Raw genomic sequence first — 20,024 nt, forward strand, 5'->3', positions numbered from 1 at the left:
TAAGCCATAGCGCTCTGCACGCCTGTATAGCAAAACCAGAATTCTTAGCCGTTAGTTTAGTCAAATGAACAATGTCATCAGAAATAAAAGAATTGGCTAGCTTAAGTGCTCTAAGTTTGCCAAGTATGTCATCCAATGGAGTCGCTACCTGTAAAGCCTCTTCCAGAGACTCAAACCAGTACGCCTCAGCAGTGACAGGGGCAATGCATGCAAGGGGCTGTAGGATAAAACCTTGTATTTTTTATTTTTTTTATCCATTGGATCTAAAAATGCACAACTGTCCTCGACAGGGATAGTAGTACGCTTTGGTAGAGTAGAAACTGCTCCCTCTACCTTAGGGACTGTCTGCCATAAGTCCCGTGTGGTGGCGTCTATTGGAAACATTTTTCTAAAAATAGGAGGGGAAGAGAACGGCACACCTGGTCTATCCCATTCCTTATTAATAATTTTTGTAAACCTTTTAGGTATTGGAAAAACATCAGTACACACCGGCACTGCAAGTATTTATCCAGTCTACACAATTTCTCTGGCACTGCAATGGAATCACAGTCATTCAGAGCAGCTAAAACCTCCCTAAGCAACACGCGGAGGTGTACAAGCTTACATTTAAATGTAGAAATATTAGAATCAGGTATCTTCCTGAGTCATTAACATCACCCACTGACTGAAGCTCTCTTTCCTCAGCTTCTGCATATTGTGAGGCAGTATCAGACATGGTTCTTAAAGCGTCAGTATGCTCTGCATTTTGTCTCACCCCATAGCTATCTCGCTTACCTCTAAGTTCAGGTAGTCTGGCTAATACAGCTGACAGTGTATTATCCATGACTGCCGCCATGTCTTGTAAAGTAAACGCTATGGGCGCCATAGATGTACTTGGCGCCATTTGAGCGTGAGTCCCTTAAGCGGGAGTCAAAGGGTCTGACACATGGGGAAAGTTAGTCGGCATAACTTCCCCCTCGTCAGATTCCTCTGGTCATCAAATTTTTTAAAAAGACAGAAAATTATCTTTATTGCCTAAAATGAAATCAGTACATTTGGTACACATTCTAAGAGGGGGTTCCACCATGGCTTTTAAACATAATGAACAAGGAGTTTCCTCTATGCCAGACATGTTTGTACAGACTAGCAATGAGACTAGCAAGCTTGGAAAACACTTTAAATCAAGTTAACAAGCAAATATAAAAAATGGCACTGTGCCTTTAAGAGAAACAAATTGTCAGAATTTGAAAAACAGTGAAAAACAGTGAAAAAATGCAGTAAATCAAACGACATTTTTACAGTGTATGTAATAGACTAGCAGAGCATTGCACCCACTTGCAAATGGATGATTAACCCCTTAGTTCAAAAAAACGGATAAAAAAAAACGAAATAGACTTTTTTAACAGTCAAAACCAACTGCCAAAGCAAGCTGTAGCCCTACCTTCCACAATAAACGACTTTGGAAAGCCTTTGGGCCCTTTAGAGATGTCCTATAGCATTCAGAGGGCCTTTGAGGTAATGTGGATGTAATTTTAACTGCACAAAAAAACGTTAAAATAGGCCCCTCCCACTCATAGTAACACAGTGGAAAGCCTCAGGAAACTGTTTCTAGGCAAAATTTAAGCCAGCCATGTGGAAAAAACTAGGCCCCAATAAAGTTTTATCACCAAAATATATATAAAAACGATTAAACATGCCAGCAAATGTTTTATATTGTCAATATCATAAGGGTATTACCCCTGGGAGTAAGCATACCAGTCGTTATTAAATCACTGTATTCAGGCTCAACTTACATTAATCCGGTATCAGCAGCATTTTCTAGTGTTTTCCATCTCTAGAAAAAATTATAACTGCACATACCTGATAGCAGAATAAACTGCACGCCATTCTCTCGCTGAAGTTTTACCTCATCTGTGTAATCCCCTCAGACATATGTTTGAACAGCAATGGATCTTAGTTACAACCTGCTAAGATCATAGAAAACTCAGGCAGATTCTTCTTCTATTTACTGCCTGAGATAAAATAGCACAACTCTGGTACTATTTAAAAAAACATAATTTATGTAAGAACTTACCTGATAAATTAATTTCTTTCATATTAGCAAGAGTCCATGAGCTAGTGACGTATGGGATATACATTCCTACCAGGAGGTGCAAAGTTTCCCAAACCTCAAAATGCCTATAAATACACCCCTCACCACACCCACAAATCAGTTTAACGCATAGCCAAGAAGTGGGGTGATAAGACAAAAAGTGCGAAAGCATAAAAAATAAGGAATTGGAATAATTGTGCTTTATACAAAAAAATCATAACCACCACAAAAAAGGGTGGGCCTCATGGACTCTTGCTAATATGAAAGAAATGAATTTATCAGGTAAGTTCTTACATAAATTATGTTTTCTTTCATGTAATTAGCAAGAGTCCATGAGCTAGTGACGTATGGGATAATGAATACCCAAGATGTGGATCTTCCACGCAAGAGTCACTAGAGAGGGAGGGATAAAATAAAGACAGCCAATTCCGCTGAAAATAATCCACACCCAAAACAAAGTTTAAATCTTATAATGAAAAAAACTGAAATTATAAGCAGAAGAATCAAACTGAAACAGCTGCCTGAAGTACTTTTCTACCAAAGACAGCTTCAGAAGAAGAAAACACATCAAAATGGTAGAATTTAGTAAAAGTATGCAAAGAAGACCAAGTTGCTGCTTTGCAAATCTGATCAACCGAAGCTTCATTCCTAAACGCCCAGGAAGTAGAAACTGACCTAGTAGAATGAGCTGAGTTTTACCCGACTCGACATAAGCATGATGAAGCAAAGACTTTAACCAAAACGCCAAAGAAATGGCAGAGGCCTTCTGACCTTTCCTAGAACCGGAAAAGATAACAAATAGACTAGAAGTCTTCCGGAAATTTTTAGTAGCTTCAACATAATATTTCAAAAATCTAACTACATCCAAAGAATGCAACGATCTTTCCTTAGAATTCTTAGGATTAGGACACAATGAAGGAACCACAATTTCTCTACTAATGTTGTTAGAATTCACAACCTTAGGTAAAAATTTAGAGGAGACTCACAAGAAAGAGCAGATAATTCAGAAACTCTTCTAGCAGAAGAGATGGCCAAAAGAAACAAAACTTTCCAAGAAAGTAATTTAATGTCCAGCGAATGCATAGGTTCAAACGGAGGAGCTTGAAGAGCCCCCAGAACCAAATTCAAACTCCAAGGAGGAGAAATTGACTTAATAACAGGTTTTATACGAACCAAAGCTTGTACAAAACAATGAATATCAGGAAGACTAGCAATCTTTCTGTGAAAAAGAACAGAGAGCAGAGATTTGTCCTTTCAAGGAACTTGCAGACAAACCTTTATCCAAACCATCCTGAAGAAACTGTAAAATTCTAGGAATTCTAAAAGAATGCCAAGAAAAATGAGAAAAACACCAAGAAAACAGAATTTATGTTTACCTGATAAATTACTTTCTCCAACGGTGTGTCCGGTCCACGGCGTCATCCTTACTTGTGGGATATTCTCTTCCCCAACAGGAAATGGCAAAGAGCCCAGCAAAGCTGGTCACATGATCCCTCCTAGGCTCCGCCTACCCCAGTCATTCGACCGACGTTAAGGAGGAATATTTGCATAGGAGAAACCATATGGTACCGTGGTGACTGTAGTTAAAGAAAATAAATTATCAGACCTGATTAAAAAAACCAGGGCGGGCCGTGGACCGGACACACCGTTGGAGAAAGTAATTTATCAGGTAAACATAAATTCTGTTTTCTCCAACATAGGTGTGTCCGGTCCACGGCGTCATCCTTACTTGTGGGAACCAATACCAAAGCTTTAGGACACGGATGAAGGGAGGGAACAAATCAGGTCACCTAAATGGAAGGCACCACGGTTTGCAAAACCTTTCTCCCAAAAATAGCCTCAGAAGAAGCAAAAGTATCAAACTTGTAAAATTTGGTAAAAGTGTGCAGTGAAGACCAAGTCGCTGCCCTACATATTCTGATCAACAGAAGCCTCGTTCTTGAAGGCCCATGTGGAAGCCACAGCCCTAGTGGAATGAGCTGTGATTCTTTCGGGAGGCTGCCGTCCGGCAGTCTCGTAAGCCAATCTGATGATGCTTTTAATCCAAAAAGAGAGAGAGGTAGAAGTTGCTTTTTGACCTCTCCTTTTACCGGAATAAACAACAAACAAGGAAGATGTTTGTCTAAAATCCTTTGTAGCTTCTAAATAGAATTTTAGAGCGCGAACAACATCCAAATTGTGCAACAAACGTTCCTTCTTTGAAACTGGTTTCGGACACAGAGAAGGTACGATAATCTCCTGGTTAATGTTTTTGTTAGAAACAACTTTTGGAAGAAAACCAGGTTTAGTACGTAAAACCACCTTATCTGCATGGAACACCAGATAAGGAGGAGAACACTGCAGAGCAGATAATTCTGAAACTCTTCTAGCAGAAGAAATTGCAACTAAAAACAAAACTTTCCAAGATAATAACTTAATATCAACGGAATGTAAGGGTTCAAACGGAACCCCCTGAAGAACTGAAAGAACTAAATTGAGACTCCAAGGAGGAGTCAAAGGTTTGTAAACAGGCTTAATTCTAACCAGAGCCTGAACAAAGGCTTGAACATCTGGCACAGCTGCCAGCTTTTTGTGAAGTAACACAGACAAGGCAGAAATCTGTCCCTTCAGGGAACTTGCAGATAATCCTTTTTCCAATCCTTCTTGAAGGAAGGATAGAATCTTAGGAATCTTAACCTTGTCCCAAGGGAATCCTTTAGATTCACACCAACAGATATATTTTTTCCAAATTTTGTGGTAAATCTTTCTAGTTACAGGCTTTCTGGCCTGAACAAGAGTATCGATAACAGAATCTGAGAACCCTCGCTTCGATAAGATCAAGCGTTCAATCTCCAAGCAGTCAGCTGGAGTGAAACCAGGTTCGGATGTTCGAACGGACCCTGAACAAGAAGGTCTCGTCTCAAAGGTAGCTTCCAAGGTGGAGCCGATGACATATTCACCAGATCTGCATACCAAGTCCTGCGTGGCCACGCAGGAGCTATCAAGATCACCGACGCCCTCTCCTGATTGATCCTGGCTACCAGCCTGGGGATGAGAGGAAACGGCGGGAACACATAAGCTAGTTTGAAGGTCCAAGGTGCTACTAGTGCATCCACTAGAGCCGCCTTGGGATCCCTGGATCTGGACCCGTAGCAAGGAACTTTGAAGTTCTGACGAGAGGCCATCAGATCCATGTCTGGAATGCCCCACAGCTGAGTGACTTGGGCAAAGATTTCCGGATGGAGTTCCCACTCCCCCGGATGCAATGTCTGACGACTCAGAAAATCCGCTTCCCAATTTTCCACTCCTGGGATGTGGATAGCGGACAGGTGGCAGGAGTGAGACTCCGCACATAGAATGATTTTGGTCACGTCTTCCATCGCTAGGGAACTCCTTGTTCCCCCCTGATGGTTGATGTACGCAACAGTTGTCATGTTGTCTGATTGAAACCGTATGAACTTGGCCCTCGCTAGCTGAGGCCAAGCCTTGAGAGCATTGAATATCGCTCTCAGTTCCAGAATATTTATCGGTAGAAGAGATTCTTCCCGAGACCAAAGACCCTGAGCTTTCAGGGATCCCCAGACCGCGCCCCAGCCCATCAGACTGGCGTCGGTCGTGACAATGACCCACTCTGGTCTGCGGAATGTCATCCCTTGTGACAGGTTGTCCAGGGACAGCCACCAACGGAGTGAGTCTCTGGTCCTCTGATTTACTTGTATCTTCGGAGACAAGTCTGTATAATCCCCATTCCACTGACTGAGCATGCACAGTTGTAATGGTCTTAGATGAATGCGCGCAAAAGGAACTATGTCCATTGCCGCTACCATCAACCCGATCACTTCCATGCACTGAGCTATGGAAGGAAGAGGAACGGAATGAAGTATCCGACAAGAGTCTAGAAGCTTTGTTTTTCTGGCCTCTGTCAGAAATATCCTCATTTCTAAGGAGTCTATTATTGTTCCCAAGAAGGGAACCCTTGTTGACGGAGATAGAGAACTCTTTTCCACGTTCACTTTCCATCCGTGGGATCTGAGAAAGGCCAGGACTATGTCCGTGTGAGCCTTTGCTTGAGGAAGGGACGACGCTTGAATCAGAATGTCGTCCAAATAAGGTACTACAGCAATGCCCCTTGGTCTTAGCACAGCTAGAAGGGACCCTAGTACCTTTGTGAAAATCCTTGGAGCAGTGGCTAATCCGAAAGGAAGCGCCACGAACTGGTAATGCTTGTCCAGGAATGCGAACCTTAGGAACCGATGATGTTCCTTGTGGATAGGAATATGTAGATACGCATCCTTTAAATCCACCGTGGTCATGAATTGACCTTCCTGGATGGAAGGAAGAATAGTTCGAATGGTTTCCATCTTGAACGATGGAACCCTGAGAAACTTGTTTAAGATCTTGAGATCTAAGATTGGTCTGAACGTTCCCTCTTTTTTGGGAACTATGAACAGATTGGAGTAGAACCCCATCCCTTGTTCTCTTAATGGAACAGGATGAATCACTCCCATTTTTAACAGGTCTTCTACACAATGTAAGAATGCCTGTCTTTTTATGTGGTCTGAAGACAACTGAGACCTGTGGAACCTCCCCCTTGGGGGAAGCCCCTTGAATTCCAGAAGATAACCTTGGGAGACTATTTCTAGCGCCCAAGGATCCAGAACATCTCTTGCCCAAGCCTGAGCGAAGAGAGAGAGTCTGCCCCCCACCAGATCCGGTCCCGGATCGGGGGCCAACATTTCATGCTGTCTTGGTAGCAGTGGCAGGTTTCTTGGCCTGCTTTCCCTTGTTCCAGCCTTGCATTGGTCTCCAAGCTGGCTTGGCTTGAGAAGTATTACCCTCTTGCTTAGAGGACGTAGCACTTTGGGCTGGTCCGTTTCTACGAAAGGGACGAAAATTAGGTTTATTTTTTGCCTTGAAAGGCCGATCCTGAGGAAGGGCGTGGCCCTTACCCCCAGTGATATCAGAGATAATCTCTTTCAAGTCAGGGCCAAACAGCGTTTTCCCCTTGAAAGGAATGTTAAGTAGCTTGTTCTTGGAAGACGCATCAGCCGACCAAGATTTCAACCAAAGCGCTCTGCGCGCCACAATAGCAAACCCAGAATTCTTAGCCGCTAACCTAGCCAATTGCAAAGTGGCGTCTAGGGTAAAAGAATTAGCCAATTTGAGAGCATTGATTCTGTCCATAATCTCCTCATAAGGAGGAGAATCACTATCGACCGCCTTTATCAGCTCATCGAACCAGAAACATGCGGCTGTAGCGACAGGGACAACGCATGAAATTGGTTGTAGAAGGTAACCCTGCTGAACAAACATCTTTTTAAGCAAACCTTCTAATTTTTTATCCATAGGATCTTTGAAAGCACAACTATCCTCTATGGGTATAGTGGTGCGTTTGTTTAAAGTGGAAACCGCTCCCTCGACCTTGGGGACTGTCTGCCATAAGTCCTTTCTGGGGTCGACCATAGGAAACAATTTTTTAAATATGGGGGGAGGGACGAAAGGAATACCGGGCCTTTCCCATTCTTTATTAACAATGTCCGCCACCCGCTTGGGTATAGGAAAAGCTTCTGGGAGCCCCGGCACCTCTAGGAACTTGTCCATTTTACATAGTTTCTCTGGGATGACCAACTTGTCACAATCATCCAGAGTGGATAATACCTCCTTAAGCAGAATGCGGAGATGTTCCAACTTAAATTTAAATGTAATCACATCAGGTTCAGCATGTTGAGAAATGTTCCCTGAATCAGTAATTTCTCCCTCAGACAAAACCTCCCTGGCCCCATCAGACTGGGTTAGGGGCCCTTCAGAAACATTATCAGCGTCGTCATGCTCTTCAGTATCTAAAACAGAGCAGTCGCGCTTACGCTGATAAGTGTTCATTTTGGCTAAAATGTTTTTGACAGAATTATCCATTACAGCCGTTAATTGTTGCATAGTAAGGAGTATTGGCGCGCTAGATGTACTAGGGGCCTCCTGAGTGGGCAAGACTCGTGTAGACGAAGGAGGGAATGATGCAGTACCATGCTTACTCCCCTCACTTGAGGAATCATCTTGGGCATCATTGTCATTGTCACATAAATCACATTTATTTAAATGAATAGGAATTCTGGCTTCCCCACATTCAGAACACAGTCTATCTGGTAGTTCAGACATGTTAAACAGGCATAAACTTGATAACAAAGTACAAAAAACGTTTTAAAATAAAACCGTTACTGTCACTTTAAATTTTAAACTGAACACACTTTATTACTGCAATTGCGAAAAAACATGAAGGAATTGTTCAAAATTCACCAAATTTTCACCACAGTGTCTTAAAGCCTTAAAAGTATTGCACACCAAATTTGGAAGCTTTAACCCTTAAAATAACGGAACCGGAGCCGTTTTGAACTTTAACCCCTTTACAGTCCCTGGTATCTGCTTTGCTGAGACCCAACCAAGCCCAAAGGGGAATACGATACCAAATGACGCCTTCAGAAAGTCTTTTCTAAGTATCAGAGCTCCTCTCACATGCGACTGCATGCCATGCCTCTCAAAAACAAGTGCGCAACACCGGCGCGAAAATGAGGCTCTGCCTATGCTTTGGGAAAGCCCCTAAAGAATAAGGTGTCTAAAACAGTGCCTGCCGATATTATTATATCAAAATACCCAAATAAAATGATTCCTCAAGGCTAAATATGTGTTAATAATGAATCGATTTAGCCCAGAAAAAGTCTACAGTCTTAATAAGCCCTTGTGAAGCCCTTATTTACGATCGTAATAAACATGGCTTACCGGATCCCATAGGGAAAATGACAGCTTCCAGCATTACATCGTCTTGTTAGAATGTGTCATACCTCAAGCAGCAAGAGACTGCTCACTGTTCCCCCAACTGAAGTTAATTGCTCTCAACAGTCCTGTGTGGAACAGCCATGGATTTTAGTGACGGTTGCTAAAATCATTTTCCTCATACAAACAGAAATCTTCATCTCTTTTCTGTTTCTGAGTAAATAGTACATACCAGCACTATTTCAAAATAACAAACTCTTGATTGAATAATAAAAACTACAGTTAAACACTAAAAAACTCTAAGCCATCTCCGTGGAGATGTTGCCTGTACAACGGCAAAGAGAATGACTGGGGTAGGCGGAGCCTAGGAGGGATCATGTGACCAGCTTTGCTGGGCTCTTTGCCATTTCCTGTTGGGGAAGAGAATATCCCACAAGTAAGGATGACGCCGTGGACCGGACACACCTATGTTGGAGAAATGTAAATCTTCCAGACTCGATAATATATCTTCCTAGATACAGATTTACGAGCCTGTAACATAGTATTAATCACAGAGTCAGAGAAACCTCTATGACTGAGAATCAAGCGTTCAATCTCCATACCTTAAAATTTAAGGATTTGAGATCCTGATGGAAAAAAGGACCTTGCGAGAGAAGGTCTGGTCTTAACGGGAGAGTCCACGGTTGGCAAGTGGCCATCCGGACAAGATCCGCATACCAAAACCTGTGAGGCCATGCTGGAGCCACCAGCAGAACAAACGAGCACTCCTTTAGAATCTTGGAAATCACTCTTGGAAGAAGAACTAGAGGCGGAAAGATATAGGCAGGATGATACTTCCAAGAAAGTGACAATGCATCCACTGCCTCCGCCTGAGGATCCCTGGATCTGGACAGATACCTGGGAAGTTTTTTGTTTAGATGAGAAGCCATCAGATCTATTTCTGGAAGTCCCCACATTTGAACAATCTGAAGAAAAACCTCTGGGTGAAGAGACCATTCGCCCGGATGTAACGTTTGGCGACTGAGATAATCCGCTTCCCAATTGTCTATACCTGGGATATGAACCGCAGAAATTAGACAGGAGCTGGATTCCGCCCATACCAGTATTCGAGATACTTCTTTCATAGCCAGAGGACTGTGAGTCCCTCCTTGATGGTTGACATATGCCACGGTTGTGACATTGTCCGTCTGAAAACAAATGAACGACTCTCTTTAGAAAAGGCCATGACTGAAGAGCTCTGAAAATTGCACGGAGTTCCAAAATGTTGATTGGTAATCTCACCTCCTGAGATTCCCAAACCCCTTGTGCTGTCAGAGACCCCCAAACAGCTCCCCAACCTGTCAGACTTGCATCTGTTGAGATCACAGTCCAGGTCGGAAGAACAAAAGAAGCCCCCTGAACTAAACGATGGTGGTCTGTCCACCACGTCAGAGAGTGTCATACAATCGGTTTTAAAGATATTATTTGAGATATCTTTGTATAATCCCTGCACCACTGGTTCAGCATACAGAGCTGAAGAGGTCGCATGTGAAAACGAGCAAAGGGGATCACGTCCGATGCAGCAGTCATAAGACCTAGAATTTCCATGCATACGGCTACCGAAGGGAATGATTGAGACTGAAGGTTTTGACAAGCTGAAACCAATTTTAGACGTCTCTTGTATGTCAGAGACAAAGTCATGGAGACTCAATCTATCTGAAAACCTAAAAAGGTTACCCTTGTCTGAGGAATCAATTAACTTTTTGGTAAATTGATCCTCCAACCATGTTCTCGAAGAAACAATACAAGACGATTCGTATGAGATTCTGCTAAATGTGAAGACTGAGCAAGTACCAAGATATCGTCCAAATAAGGAAATACCACAATACCCTGTTCTCTGATTACAGACACAAGGGCACCGAGAACCTTTGTAAAAATCCTTGGAGCTGTTGCTAGGCCAAAACGGCAGAGCCACAAACTGGTAATGCTTGTCTAGGAAAGAGAATCTCAGAAACTGATAGTGATCTGGATGAATCGGAATATGCAGATATGCATCCTGTAAATCTATTGTGGACATATAATGCCCTTGCTGAACAAAAGGCAGAATAGTCCTTATAGTTACCATTTTGAATGTTGGTATCCTTACATAATGATTCAATATTTTTAAATCCAGAACTGGTCTGAAGGAATTCTGCTTCTTTGGTACAATGAAGAGATTTGAGTAAAACCCCAGCCCCTGTTCCAGAACTGGAACTGGCATAATTACTCCAGCCAACTCTAGATCTGAAACACATTTCAGAAATGCTTGAGCCTTCACTGGATTTACTGGGACACGGGAAAGAAAAAATCTTCTTGCAGGAGGCCTTATCTTGAAGCCTATTCTGTACCCTTGTGAAACAATGTTCTGAATCCAAAGATTGTGAATCGAATTGATCCAAATTTCTTTGAAAAATCGTAATCTGCCCCCTACCAGCTGGGCTGGAATGAGGGCCGCACCTTCATGTTGACTTGGGAGCTGGCTTTGGCTTTCTAAAAGGCTTGGATTTATTCCAGACTGGAGATGGTTTCCAAACTGATACCGCTCCTGTAGGGGAAGGATCAGGCTTTTGTTCCTTATTGTGACGAAAGGAACGAAAACCATTAGTAGACCTAAATTTACCTTTAGATTTTTTATCCTATGGTAAAAAAGTTCCTTTCCCCCCAGTAACAGTTGAAATAATAAAATCCAACTGTGAACCAAATAATTTATTACCCTGGAAAGAAAGGGAAAGCAAAGTTGACTTGGAAGACATATCAGCATTCCAAGTTTTAAGCCATAAAGCTCTTCTAGCTAAAATAGCTAGAGACATATACCTGACATCGACCCTAATGATATCAAAGATGGCATAGGATATAATTGCTTAAAATGTTTAGAAGGAGTAAATGAATTACCCAAATTATTCCATTCCCTGGAAATTACTTCAGAAATAGCATCAGGGACAGGAAAAACTTCTGGAATAACTACAGGAGATTTAAAAACCTTATTTAAACGTTTAGATTTAGTATCAAGAGGACCAGATTCCTCTATTTCTAATGCAATTAAGACTTCTTTAAGTAAAGAACGAATAAATATGAAGATTTATGAGCATCAACCTCTGAAACAGAATCCTCTGAACCAGAGGAATCATTATCAGAATGATGATGTTCATTTAAAAATTAATCTGAAAAATGAGAAGTTTTAAAAGACCTTTTACGTTTACTAGAAGGAGGAATAACAGACATAGCCTTCTTAATGGATTTAGAAACAAAATCTCTTATGTGAACAGGAACACTCTGAGTATTAGATGTTGATGGAACAGCAACAGGTAATGTAACATTACTAAAGGAAATATTATCTGCATTAACAAGTTTGTCATGACATTCATTACAAACAACAGCTGGAGGAACAGATACCACAAGTTTACAGCAAATACACTTAACTTTGGTAGATCCAGCACCAGGCAGCGATTTTCCAGAAGTATGCAATATGTAATAGAAAAAACATATAAAGCAAAATTGATCAAATTCCTTAAATGACAGTTTCAGGAATGGGAAAAAATGCCAGTGAACAAGCTTCTAGCAACCAGAAGCAAATAAACAATGAGACTTAAATAATGTGTAATGACGCCCATATTTTTTAGCGCCAAAAAAGACGCCCACATTATTTGGCGCCTAAATGCTTTTAGCGCCAAAAATGACGCCACATCCGGTAACGCCGACACTTTTGGCGCAAAAACGTCAAAAATTACGCAACTTCCGGTGACAAGTATGACGCCGGAAATAACAAAGAAAATTTTTTGCGCCAAAAAATTCCGCGCCAAGAATGACGCAATAAAATGAAGCATTTTCAGCCCCCGCAAGCCTAACAGCCCACAGGGAAAAAAGTCAAATTTTAAGGTAAGAAAAAATTGATTATTCAAATGCATTATCCCAAATAATGAAACTGACTGTCTGAAATAAGGAATATCGAACATCCTGAATCAAGGCAAATAAATGTTTAAACACAAATATTTAGAACTTTATATAAAAATGCCCAACCATAGCTTAGAGTGTCACAAAAATAAGACTTACTTACCCCAGGACACTCATCTACATGTAGTAGAAAGCCAAAGCAGTACTGAAACGAGAATCAGTAGAGGTAATGGTATATATAAGAGTATATCGTCGATCTGAAAAGGGAGGTAAGAGATGAATCTCTACGACCGTTAACAGAGAGCCAATGAAATAGACCCCGTAGAAGGAGATCATTGAATTCAAATAGGCAATACTCTCCTCACATCCCTCTGACATTCACTGCACGCTGAGAGGAAAACCGGGCTCCAACCTGCTGCGGAGCGCATATCAACGTAGAATCTAGCACAAACTTACTTCACCACCTCCACGGGAGGCAAAGTTTGTAAAACTGATTTGTGGGTGTGGTGAGGGGTGTATTTATAGGCATTTTGAGGTTTGGGAAACTTTGCCCCTCCTGGTAGGAATGTATATCCCATACGTCACTAGCTCATGGACTCTTGCTAATTACATGAAAGAAATAAACTTTTGATTGAAGAAAATAAACTAGCTATATTTAACCACTCTCTCTTACGACCTCCTTGCTTGTTGAGAGTTGCAAGAGAATGACTGGCTATGACAGTTAGGGGAGGAGCTATATTGCAGCTCTGCAGTGGGTTTCCTCTTGCAACTTCCTGTTGGGAATGAGAATATCCCACAAGTAATGGATGATCCGTGGACTGGATACACCTTACAAGAGAAATAAACTTACCTTTTAAACTTGACAACCGCTCCAGCTTCCTCCACCAGTTGCAAAGCTTCTTCCTGGGTCTAAAATGAGGAATTAGGCTTCCTCCAATCACAGCGTTGAATCAGACACTGATTCCCCGGGGTGGGGGATGACCTATCCATCATTTCTGACGTCAGAAATGGCTTGCAACGACCGGAGGAAGCTTGAGCTGCTCTAAAGATTAAAAGGTACAGGGTTTTTTTACAACAGGAGCAAAATGTAAATTTTGATGAATTAAAGTGCCCCTGTTTTTTAATCAAATTTTTAAAAACCGGGCACTTTAGCATCAAAATTGACATTCACTTTAAAGGGATAGTTAAGTCAAAATGAAACTTGCATGATTCAGCTAGAGCAAGTAATTTTACACTGTGTTTTGTTCTTTTGGTATCCATTGTTGAAAGAACATTAACATCCTACACTACTGGGAATTAGCTGGTGATTGGTATATGCACACATTTGTCTCTCGCGATTGGCTCACTAGATGTGTTCACTGCTGCTCTTTCAACAAAAACCAACAAGAGAATGAAGCAAATTTGATAGTAGAACACACAATTCAAACTTCCCAATTTACTTCTATCTGAATAATGAAAGAAAAATTTGGGGTTTCATGTCCTTTAAAGGGACAGTATACTCTTGTAAAATTGCTTTTAACTTAATGTGTTGCCAATTACTTTTTTTACCAGCTGTATAAAATGTATGAAAATTTGCATTTTAAGGTTTATTTGTGTCTATGTGTATATAAATTAGCTGGTTTTATGTTTTGAAGCCACAACCTAATAAAATGGGTAGAGCTTGAAGGTATAATCGGATCTCATTGCTTTATCACATTGTGTACATATACCTGCTTCTTTATCTTATAGCTGTCCGTAAACCAATCACAATCTAAAATAAACATTTTATTACCTTATCTCTTCTATACCCCACTGGGAGTGCAATTTCTTCTGCTGGCTGTGTTTACACAGCTTATCTATAGCTTGGACCTAAGGCCAGAAACTTTCAGAATAGGTGGGGATACCACAGGCTAAAGCAACTATTTAAGATGCCAATATAGTGGAAAAGGAAATACTTTTAAACAATTTAATACAATCCAGCAGGTAAAGTGGATAATTGGGAACACATTTAAGGGGAGAATTGTTTTGAGTAAACTTGTCCCTTTAAGGCTAAATGCTATCTAGTGATTTATATCCAGTCACACACTACTCCACACTGTGCAATGCTTCTGTAAAAACCACAGCACTACTTATTCACATACCCTTGCATTTATAAAAGTAAACCTTTTTCATGCAAGTTCAATACCTTATCTAGCATTAGTTTATACAAGTATGCAAAACAGTAATCCAGTAGTCTGCTAAATTTCGAAAATGACTTGCACTGACAATTTGGGAAAACACAATGATTAAAGGGATATGAAACCCAAATTTTTTATTTCACGATTCAGACAATTTCCAATTTACTTCTATAGTCAACTTTTCTTCATACTCTTGGGATCTTTGTAGAAGTAGGCTTAGGAGCCGGCCCATTTCAGGAGCACTATATAGCAGCAATTTTGCAATACTGTTATCCATTTGCAAGAGCACTAGATGGCAGCACTATCTACTGCCATGTAGTGCTCCAGATGCCTACCTAGGTATCTCTCCAACACAGAATATCATGGGAATTAAGCAAATTTGATAATAGAATTAGGAACTTTTAAAAAAAAAAAAAAAAATGTATTCTCGCTCTGAATCACAAACAAAAGAACATTTTGGGGTTTCATATCCCCTTTAATGGAAAGCACCAGACCTCAAACAGTCTAAAATTAGAATTAATTATATTTCTCTGGGCCATCAAGGTTATAAATACAAAACAAACGTGGTTACTTACAATGAGAGCCGTAAAAGAAGATTTTGTAAGGGCGCTATTAGCTGAAGATACTTGTGTGAAATAATTATTATTTACAATATCTGTGATAATTATCTATAATAAGTATCTAGTGATTAGGTGTATAGTAAATCAAAGCAGCTTCTATCAAAAGTAGAATAATTTATTTGATAACAATAATATTTAAAATTTAAAATTTAGAGACGTCTCTAGCACAATTTGTTAGACATAAAAATAATACTCATTGGTACTTCATGAGAAATATTAGTTTGCTGTTTATTAGTATTTTTAGTCACAGTGGATCTACTGGTGTGTGACTGAGCAATTTCTAAAATCTCTCATGAATTTTTTGGAGTTCAAAGGATTACAAATTAACATCTATTAAAACAGCAATTTAAAATAACACATAACAGCTTGATAAACTTTTGTGTAGAAAAAGGAGCTTGAGAAAGGGCTGTGCATAAAAGGAGAATCTGATGTACTTATGTCTCTATATCAGAATAGATCAGTCCTTAGGCTGTTTTTGTATCACAGCGTACTTTCAAAGATACTTTTTATGTCCATATGTATGAACCAAAAGAGAGTCCAATAATCGTATACTGATATTAGCCTTAAATTACAATTTGTAGCTCCCATACAAATTTGTACCTTATCGTGTGCGTGAGCAACAACAGGGTATCCTATGCGTCCTGTGGCTCAGTTCTTCTGGCAGTGTCCTCGTGTTGTCGGCGTCTGACGTCACACCCGATGTATGGGGGCTCGACTTGCGCCTGCCAATCACTGCTTGGCGGATCGTTAGTGTACAATGTTTCTTCTTGTATCCAGTATTTTGTACTTCTCAAGTGCCGGTCAGTGGAAATGTGTATTAAAGATGGATTCACCTGCCCTTAGTGCTGTTTGCACGCAGGTTCAGATAACACTTGTCTTTGGTATCCTACGGTAGCGGTCAACCCGGGTTGGTCCAAGCGGCTCAAGAAATAGTGGAGTCAGATATACAGTCTTATACTTCTACGCGTTTCACTCCCTCCAGGAGCTTTATCAAGAATGATTTAGACTGCTTAACTCCTCTCTTTAATAGGTGTCTCTTGTTTCCTATTGGTTCATCGTGAACCATTGTTAAGGTGGTATGATTTGTTTTATTGCACCAGCCTCTTTATACATGGCTCCATTAATTTGCTTCTAGAGATTAACATTAAGCTTAGTATAAATTTAACCAAACATTTTACAGATAATACGAAAATAATGAAAAATACTAATAAGGTGCAGAAGTGCGAAGGATATATTTAAGGTGCAGAAGTGCGAAAGATACCTTTAGTTGGGGGTTAATTATTACGTTATGGTAGCTAAGGTTTATATTTCTCTAATCAAGAAGAAATGGTGAGATGTCGAGCTCTGAATTTAGGCCTTTGGGGAATAGCGTATCATATTTGAAAATATACTCTGCTTCTTTTAGAAGCAACTTTTTCTGTATGTCCCCACCTCTCCAATGTTTTTCTATTTTATAAATGCCCCAATATAACAAGTCCTTTGTATTACCCTTGTGTATGGTTTTAAAATGTTTATAGAGATGTGTGTCATCTGTTTTATTCTCTATATTATTAAGATGTTCCCTGATTCTGTCTCTCAAAGTTCTCTTGGTTTCTCCAAAATAGAATAGATTGCAGGTGCATTTTAGGACATAAATGATTCCTTTATGTGAGCATCTTATGAGTTCTTTAATTAGTAAGATATTATCAGGACCTCCTATCTGAATTTTATTGGATTTATTGCTGTGTCTACATGATTTACATGAGTAACATGGAAAAAAACCTGTTAGCTTTTGTCCATGAAGATCTTTTTGTATTAGTTTTTTGTTTTTAGATTTTCTTAATTCACTGGGTGCAAGAGCTGATTTTAAGTTACTTGCTTTTTTAAAGACAAAGCTGGGGTTATCTGTTACTTTTTCTCCCAGGATATTATCCTCCTTAATGAGGTGCCAGTGTCTTTTTACAATTTTTTTCACCATATTATGGTCAGTATGGTAATCAGTTATAAAAGGGATTTTTATTTTATTGTCGTCTGTATTTATTTTTTCTTTGTATACTAATAGTGATTCTCTATTGGTGTTTTTTGCCCTTTCTAATGCTTTTTTGGTATGTGTTGCATTGTAACCTCTTGAGTTGAATCTTTCAATTAATGTTCCTGCCTGGTCCTCAAAATCTGTCATCCTAGAACAGTTTTTTCGTACTCTGAGACACTGCCCTATTGGTATATTATCTTTCCAGGCGTCCAGATGACAACTTTTGGCATGCAGGTAGTTGTTACAGTCAACTTTTTTAAAATGTGTTTTAGTCTCTAGCTTATTATCCAGTACCATAATTTCCAAATCCAAAAATGTAATAGACTCTTTGCTTTGGTTATGTGTGAAATTTAAACCAAAATTATTTTGGTTCATTTTTTCAAACATTTTAATTAGATCAGTTTCTGGCCCTCTCCAAATTATTATAAGGTCATCGATATATCTTTTATAGAGTACAAGGTTTGCACCATAGCCGCCGGATCCGAAGAAACTTTCTTCCCAGAGACCCATAAAAAGATTGGCGTAGCTAGGTGCAAACCTTGTACCCATTGCCGTTCCTTCTATTTGGAGGTAGAACTTATTATTGAAGGAGAAATAATTGTTCTCTAGGATGAATTTAATGCTCATCAGAATGAATTCCTTGTGTATTTCTGGCATATCTGTGTCTTTTGTCAGATAGTGTTTAATTGCCTCCAACCCCTTTTTGTGGTCTATTACTGTATACAGTGACGTTACGTCACAGGTGGCCAGATACATATCATCTTCCCACTGAAAAGTATTTAGTATGTTAAGTACTTGAGTTGAGTCCCTCAGATAGGAACTTAAATTTGTTACATATTTTTGTAGATATCCATCCACATATCTAGAAAGATTGGAGGAGATGGAGTCGATCCCTGATATGATGGGCCTACCAGGGGGGTCAATAAGGCTCTTGTGAATTTTTGGTAGAAAGTAAAAGATCGGTATTCTTGGATTTTGTGGAGTAAGATATTGAAATTCTTTTTCATTTAATACACCTGATCTTTTACCTTCTACCAACAATGCGTTTAGTGTTTGTGTAAATTTATTTGTAGGATTAAGATCCAGTTTTTTATATGTTGTGGTGTTATCTAAAAGTCTATGGGCTTCATTTAGATATTTCGTTGTGTCCATCACAACTATACCACCGCCCTTATCAGCAGATTTTATAGTTAATTCTTTGTTATTCTGTAAGTTGTTAATAATAGCTTTTTCCTTCAGGCTTAGGTTAAACTTTTTTGGTTGTGGGGGATTACATCTTTTGATATCTTTGAGCACTAGTTTTTCGAAAGTGTCTAAATAATTCCCTTTTGAATGTATAGGGTTAAATTTAGATTTAGGTTTTAGATTAGAGTGGTTGATTTTCACAGATATTTGTGTGTTAAGCTGTCTCTCTATGGGGTTTTTTAAGAAATGTCTTTTTAGGGTTAGATTTCTCACAAATTTTTTTACATGTATAAAAGTATTGAATTTATTAAGTCTGGCAGTTGGAGCATATGTGAGACCTAGGCTTAGGACTTTTTCTTCCTCTTTGTTTAGTGGAGTACTACTTAAATTGTATATTCCTTGGTTATTGGTATTTATCTCCCTCTTTTTGCTTGTTTTTCTAGATAATCCCCTTCCTCTCTTTCCTCTAATCCCCTTTTTCTTCTGGGATTTGTTTCTATTTCTGGCTGAAAAAGGTCCCTTGAGGTGCCCTCTTTCAGAGGGCTTTTCCCTAAAAAAAGAGGGGAATCGTTATGTATTTGATTTTCTCTTCTTTGATCTAGGTCTCTTAGTGGTTCAAACCTATTATGAGTCGGGGTTCTCCAGGAGTCCCACTGTCTATTTTCTCTCCTATGTGTTCTGGGATACTCCCACTCATTAGGTTTTTCATTATATGTCCTGGAATAAGTGTTATTTATCCTATTGTGTGGGTAAAAATGTTCTCTTTCTCTATACCATGGTTGTTGATTATAGTGATGATCTCTATTATAATTAGACGATCTCTCATTTTGATATGCATCCCTTTTATATGTGTTTTGATACCTATTATTCTCATAGTGATGGTATGTATTATGTTGTCTTCTATTTTTATAGGTGTTACTGTATGGATAATGATTAGTATGGGTATACTTACAATGAGAGCACATCTCCAACGGATAGCTTGCTTCATTTCCCTGAAAGAAAAAAATTAGCAGGTGAGATCTATAAATAAAAACACACACACACATCAGACATTACAAGACTTGTCTACTAAAAAAACAAAAAAAGATTTGCTTCATTGACTTGGTATCCTTTGTTGAAGGCGCATCAATGCACTAATGTGAGCTAGCTGAACACAGATGAGCCAGTGACAAGATGCATATGAGCAGCCACCAACGATCAGCTAGCTCCAAGCAATGCATTGCTGCTACTGAGCCTACCTAGGTATCATTTTCAACAAAGGCTACCAAGAGAACAAAACAAATTTGATAATAGAAGTAAATTGGACAGTTGTTTAAAACTGCATGTTC

At 39.6% G+C, this 20,024-nt stretch overlaps 1 protein-coding gene across 1 annotated transcript in view; it reads right to left on the reverse strand.

Annotated features, from left to right (window-relative positions):
• PPP3R1 (protein phosphatase 3 regulatory subunit B, alpha) overlaps nucleotides 1-20,024 on the reverse strand; it is a 131,629-nt gene that overhangs the window by 43,331 nt on the left and 68,274 nt on the right. The window contains exon 2 of the mRNA XM_053712112.1: nucleotides 19,649-19,688. Within this exon, the coding sequence (XP_053568087.1) occupies nucleotides 19,649-19,688 (40 nt within the window). The remainder of the gene's footprint in view (nucleotides 1-19,648; nucleotides 19,689-20,024) is intronic.

This window comes from Bombina bombina, chromosome 4, assembly GCF_027579735.1.
Source record: "Bombina bombina isolate aBomBom1 chromosome 4, aBomBom1.pri, whole genome shotgun sequence".
NCBI lineage: Eukaryota > Metazoa > Chordata > Amphibia > Anura > Bombinatoridae > Bombina > Bombina bombina.